Genomic DNA, 6,759 nt, shown 5'->3' with positions numbered 1-6,759 from the left:
CACCTCTCTATGCTCAGATTAAGGTGTATGCTATGAGTTTGTGTGTGGTACTGGGGACTGAACCTTAGCACCCTACATCCAAGCCCCACCACCCACTCACATAATATATTCTTTTCTGTACCATTTCCCCACCTTTACCAGACAAGGTGTCACACAAGCTATGGTGACAGTATAGCTGAGGATGACCTTGACCTCCTGTTCTTAGTGTATAATGTAATGGGCTTCACTCTAATTCCTCATCCCACGTCTCCCTCGTTTCTACTCTGCTCTCACCTCATGAATGTATTAGTTTAATGCCTTAGAAAACACTATTACCCTTTCCTTGTTCTACATGCTTCCACACTTTCATGTCATTTACACATGCATGTGTGTATATATAATATGGAAATATTTTTAAACTAAAAATACAACTACTGTATGGCCCACTCTAGGAACATTCCCAAGGAAATCTGAGGGGACACACCAGACACTTGTGCATCCACAGTCATCCACATAACAGTTCTATTTGCAATGTGACCTTAAGTAGCTGTTAAATTCTGTATCTAAACTGCTTCAAACGAAACTTTATTTCTAGGATACCAGAAAAAGGCACTCTAGAGCAAGAAGCAGGAAGATCAAAAGGAGTTCAAGGGTAGCCCCAGCTAATAACAACTTTGAAGGCAGCCTGGGCTATATAAGACTTTGTTTCAAACAAAAAGTACCAGAAATCACACTAATATATTATTAGGTTTACACACTACAGCCTCTTCTCCAAGAAGATAAAAAATAAAATAAAATAAAAATAATCAAGGAATAAAATTTGAGGAGCTCATGACAGAAAGCAGTGACATGGTTATGAAAATTTCTGAACCTCAATTACTGTTTAAATTTACTAAGAGATTATCAAATATGAAAACACAGAAAAGAAACAAATTTTGGAAAAGGTAGACTTTTAATAACTGCTTTTATCACCAAGTTAATCATGCAGTTACAAAGTAGTTAGAAATTTCTGAAAGGGTACTGTTAAAAAGAAGCGCTCATTCTTATATAAATAATGTCTGGTACTTCTGTGGAACACTCCTGTTCAAAAGCCCTGGCCAGTAACTCCCCAAACAGAAGTCAACCCCAGGCAGTCTCCAGCCTGCGGATAGCGAGGTGCTGTGTAGACGGCAAAGCCTTGGAGAAGGGACATACAGGCTGAGTCTGAAGTCTGCCAGCCTCCAAACAGGGAGCCAGTCTTTTCTTCTGGGACACTCTATTTGAAGTATGGTTCAATTACTCAACATAATAGATCTCCAAATTGGTAAAGTGGTTACTTCACTCTCTGGACTGCATAACAAGTTCCCAAGTGTCCCTCCCGTGTCACTTGCAGGTACGCCTGCCCCCAGGTGCTACTTTATTTCTGCTGGACTATGCTGCAGGGCCGATAAGCTAAATTATACTGTTTTATGTTATAAAAACTAGCTTCTTCCATTTCCTATATTTTAGGCGTTCACTGCTTGAGTAAAGGTTAGGCTTAAGTGGTTGAAGGCAATTTTATTACAGCAGCATGAACTGGTTTATTCTGAAAGAATAAAATACATGAGAAATAGCTTTTATTTGTTTGCGACTTAGAGACTGAGTTATTTTGCTGATGTAAAGCAGCAATAACTCACTCGAAGACCATGCCACCTTTGCAAATGCCACACGCCTACTTCTTATGTGCTCAAGTACCCAGACTTGTCAGGAAGTGACTGACTCTTGACTGCCTTCCCTGGCAACAGCACTAACCCTGTTGGGAAGAGTCCAGAGCAAGGCAGCATGGCCAGGAGCAGAAACTTTACTTAAAAGCGAAACACCTAACTGGCAGGATACACGTGATTCCTACCTTTACACCATCAGCTGGTACATGATCCGCTAACTTAATCTTTCTCTTAAGGGGCTGATTCCAACTGACTTGTTGAGAACAGTGTCCATTAACTAATGAGTCACAAGAACAGATTTCTGTGGTTACATGTAAACTTGTGACAGGTCTGCAGAAATTATAGGTGAAGAGGGTGGTAAAGAAGTCAGCTGTGACCTGTCTATGTGAAGGTCACGCCAGCCTCATTATACACCTTGAAGACTTTCTCAATGGCATTGACGTAGGCAGCTGTTCTCAGGTCCAATCCCAGGTTATACTTCATGGCTGTGCGCATAATTTGCTGGAAGGAAGGGGAAAAGGCAGTGAGACACCTGACTGATTAGCAGGATATGAACACGAAGGCACTCGGGTGTGAGGTCTAGTGCTAGTCCCCGCCCCAGGACCAGTCTGGACAAGACGCAGAAGGCCAAAGTCAAAAGACTGGGCCAGCAGCAATGTTTCTGGCAGGAAGGACCAACTCTGTGGAATTAGTGGACGTTACTCCAGGGAACAGCAGGAACTGAGTCCTCAGAACTACAGATGCGGATGTTCTCTACTGCGACGTCCTGTCATCTGAACGAGCTCAGCTCGCATCCTTATGCTTATACAAGATAACCAGGAATAGGGAATGGGAACATCCTACAATTTCAATGATGACATCTGAGAGCCTTGAATATGCTACAGGCTGATAAATTAGACTTTAAAAAAGTTACATTTCTTTATTTAGTGTATGTGTGTGCTTTGTGCATGTGCACTCCCATGTGCCAATGTGCATGTCGATGAGGGAGTTGGTTTTCTTCCTACTATGTGAGTCTCAAGGACTGAACTTAGTCAGACTTTGTGGCAAGTGTCTTTATCCAAGGAGCCATCTTGTCAGCCCATTATAGTATATTAATCTTATCAATTAAACAAACAACCCCCCCCCAAAAAAAAACTAAAACCCAAAACCCCTCAGAAAACATCAAGCACAGTGGTACATGCTTATAACTCCAGTCGTGGGTAAGTGGAGGAGATAGGACAAGGAGCCCAACCACATCCTTGGATACTTAGTGAGTTCAAGGGCAGCCTTGGGCACATGAGATTCTGTTTTAAAATAAACCAAACAAACGTCCACTGACAAGGGCCACCTTCTTCAGTGGACTCTGTCTATGCTGCTCCAACCTGGAAGTCTTTAATCCCAGCACTTGGGGAAGCAGAGGCGGAGATCTCTTTGTGTTCAAGACCAGCCTGGTCTATATTTAGGGTTCCAGAGCAGCCAAAGCTACATAGAGAGACTGTTTCATAGAATGAAACAAAAAAATTACAATCAAAACTGTTACAGTTAAGGCCTTGATGTAAAAAAGTTCAAATGGGGGTTGGGGGTTTAGCTCAGTGGCCTGGTTTCGGTCCCCAGCTCCGAAAAAAAGAAAAGAAGAAGAAAAAAAAAAAAGTTCAAATGGTAAAAAACCCAAAACTGAAAATTCCTTATTTAAACCAGATTCTATAGTAAGGTTAGCTTTGGGCTGTTAAATTCTGGTGGACTGATCAGCGTTCTAGCTTGGCTAGCTACCTTTGTGGTAACAATAAACTGCCCAACTCAGCAAAGCTTGGTAAACGCTTAAGATGTACCGACAATAGCCATCACCTGTGGCTAGAAAGGCGCACGTTCTGCTCTACACTCGGGGACCAGGTAACGCAGTATACAAACACGCAATCTGCCTGCCGGGATAACGTGGGTATCCAACCATCTGTGCTTTACAGCTATTAAAACAAAGGCAGCTACCACCTGTACACATACCCTGGCAGATCGCTCCATTGTGTAGGCCAAGCCAGAGTGCACGATGTCTTTCTCAGATGCACCCTGTTAGGAAAACGAACACTCACTTAACAAAACCACGTGTAAGATATGCCTCCTGTGTCTAGAAGAGTACCCAGATCAGGCTGACATGCACCAACACAGGAAAGACAAATATTCCCATACTCTATCAGTGCATACTAGCAAGCTACACAAAGCGTTCTTCAAAAGCAATTTAGTTTTAATGATACTGCACAATAACTCATGGAATAAGATCCCAATGAAAACAGCCACAGGAAAGAAGCCAGAGGGCAGGAAGTAGTCAGGTTAGCATGCTCCACTCCAGATGCTCCACACAGCTGGTGTCCAAGCACGCTCACCACTTCTGCAGGTGAGCAGGGCCAGCCACAGAAAGGAATATGGCTAAAGCTGACGGCAGCTCTGGGAAGACCTGGCCTGTGGACTTATTGTAGCTTCAAAGCTGGAGGGTCTAAGATCGTTTGTTTGTACAGATGCCATCCATTTGGCTTCTTGGGAGGGACTGCTGGACACATTAAGTCACTAACTATCACTTCTGATGGGACACAGCAAGCACAGCTCGACGGTATATACAGCCTAGGGTGACGATGAAAACTTGAAGTGGGTTACCAAGAGTGTTCTGCTTTGGCCTGGCGTGTGGTACATGCCTATGAGTCTAGAACTTGGGACATGAAGGGAGGAGGACAGGAGCTTATTCTTGGCCACCTATTGCAAAGCCAGTTGTTAAAATTTATTTTATTTACATGAGTACAGTGTAGCTGTCTACAGATGGTTGTGAGCCACCATGTGGTTGCTGGGATTTGAACTCAGAACCTCTGGAAGGGCAGTCAATGCTCTTAACCATAAAGTTAGGGAGATGAAACAACTTGTTAATGGGCAGAACAGCACTGCTGCTCTCACTCAAACACTTACTTGAGCAAAAGATACCATGTTCTGGGCATGTTTAGACATTAGAGACACAACATTGAAAAAAAAATTCTATGTTTTTACAGAGTGTGCACTCGATGTATATGTTGTGTACATACATGCAACATACATATACAGACTTAGAACTAGGAGGCTTTTTTTTGAGAGGGGGTCTCAGTAGCCCAGGCTGACCTTAAATTCATATCAACCCTCTTATTTGTACAGCCTGAGTTCTAGGATTACAGATTAAGTTGTCCCCACACTCACCGATATTCTGTCCTGGAACTCTGCTGTGGGGACCACAGGGATAGTCCCGCCGTGCTTTCCAAACTTTCTCTCTAAACTCTCTTGAACGGACACTGTGAAAAGCCAAGAAACCAAGGTAAGAGACTGTTAATAGGGGAGGGAGGAAATAAAGGTACAATCACTCTAACCTACCCATGTGTAACCCCGAAACCAGTGTTTTAGACATCTGTACCCCTAATGACACACAAGGGTTAATCATTAAACACCCAGGAAAAAGAACCTAGTCAAATTCCTATAGAAATGTGAATTTAGGTCACTGCTGTTTCCATAACACCCGTCACTAGGGTTTTCTTCCTCTGGCTTTGTTAAAAAGAAATGTTGAGGGAAGAGAAAAGAACAGAGAGGAACATTCTCAGAGAGGCAGAGTACTGGGACACAGTTGGAGGTCTTGGCCTTATTTCAGCTGGATGACAAATTCTTAAAATGTGGTCAAATAAAAAGTATCACCAGAGGATTCAAAAAAGGGTTTGCACACATGACAGATCTTCTGTAATTAGTGTAGAAAGAACTGCTCTCATTAGCATTTTCATAAATGTTAGCTAGGACTTCTCTGAGAGCAACTAGAGAGAGCAGTTTATATCAGTGGCGGAGCTCATGTCTGAAAAGACTTTACTGTACCACTAACTTATAGATTGTAACTATAAAAGTTTGACTATAAACATCTGAGACCTAATATGTTGACTATTTATTAAAAATGTGTGCTTTTGCTCTATGGCCTAGGAGACAGGACAACTGTTTTCTTTTTTTTGGTTCTTTTTTTCGGAGCTGGGAACCGAACCCAGGGCCTTGCGCTTCCTAGGCAAGCGCTCTACCACTGAGCTAAATCCCCAACCCCCTGTTTTCTGTTCTTAGGCAAAGTCTCTAGAATTATCAGGAACAGATTTCCTAAGTGTGTATGTTTTCCCAGCTGTCTTTGGCCCACAGGACAGTTTTTGGAGACACAGACAAGATTTTAAGAACTCACTGAGCAAGTGGTAGTTCGAGTCCCTTTCATATTTGAAGGTCAATCGGCCATAGCTGACGTGATTTAGATTCTTTAGCCACTCAAAGTAAGATACTGTCACTCCTCCAGCATTCAGGTAGAGATCCTATGCACAAAATGTGACAGAAAAAATATATAGACAAGGATGACTTTAACAAAAGATCATGAGACATCGATGACCTCACACACACGCAGGTATGTATATGACTATGTATGTGTCATGCATGGTGCACACATGGAGGAAGAAGACAACGTCTAAGATTCGGTTATCTCCTGCACCATGTGGGTCTCGGGCAGATGCTGGACAGACTTGGTGCTTAGTAACTTTGGCTTCTCAGCCATCTTGTCAGGCTAAGGAACTCAGTCTCAATACCAAGGTAGGCTACAGAGCTGTGCTATGCCAACCTGACACAAGCTAAAGTCACCTGAGGAGGGAAGCTCAGTTAAGAAACTGCCTTCCTAGCATAACTGTAGGCAAGCCTGGGAGCAGTGGGTCTCACCTTCCCAGTTCTCATGGTATGGTGACCCCCAACCCAAAACACTACTTTTGCTGCTACTTCATAACTCTAATTTTGGTATTGTTATGATTTGTAATGTAAATACTTTTTGAGATAGATATTTGTCAAAGGAATAGAGACACACAAGTTGGGAAATGCTGCTACAGGGCCTTTTCTTAATTAGTGATTGATGGGGGAGGGACCAGTCCATTGTGAGTGGTCCTGGGTCCTATAAGAAAGTAGGCGGAGTAAGACATGGAGTCAGTAAACAGCATTCTCCCTTGGGCTCTGCACCAGCTCCTGCCTCCAGGTTCCTGCCCCTTTCTTTGATGATGAACAGTGAGTGTTGTGAAAATGTTGCTGTGGTTACCGTGTTTCACCACAGTATTAGGAA

At 43.0% G+C, this 6,759-nt stretch overlaps 1 protein-coding gene across 1 annotated transcript in view; it reads right to left on the bottom strand.

Annotated features, from left to right (window-relative positions):
• Positions 1 to 912: 912 nt before the first annotated feature.
• The window catches only part of Glud1 (glutamate dehydrogenase 1), a 33,647-nt gene continuing 27,800 nt past the window's right edge, over positions 913 to 6,759 (bottom strand). The window contains exons 10-13 of the mRNA NM_012570.2: positions 5,851 to 5,974; positions 4,848 to 4,939; positions 3,639 to 3,701; positions 913 to 2,162 (exon numbers count right to left, since the gene is read on the bottom strand). Of these exons, the coding sequence (NP_036702.1) occupies positions 2,043 to 2,162; positions 3,639 to 3,701; positions 4,848 to 4,939; positions 5,851 to 5,974 (399 nt within the window). The 3' untranslated portion in view covers positions 913 to 2,042. The remainder of the gene's footprint in view (positions 2,163 to 3,638; positions 3,702 to 4,847; positions 4,940 to 5,850; positions 5,975 to 6,759) is intronic.

Source organism: Rattus norvegicus, chromosome 16 (genome assembly GCF_036323735.1).
Source record: "Rattus norvegicus strain BN/NHsdMcwi chromosome 16, GRCr8, whole genome shotgun sequence".
NCBI classification, from domain to species: Eukaryota; Metazoa; Chordata; class Mammalia; order Rodentia; family Muridae; genus Rattus; species Rattus norvegicus.
Note: the sequence above shows the minus strand (reverse complement) of the source record. Positions and strands in the feature narration are given on the sequence as shown.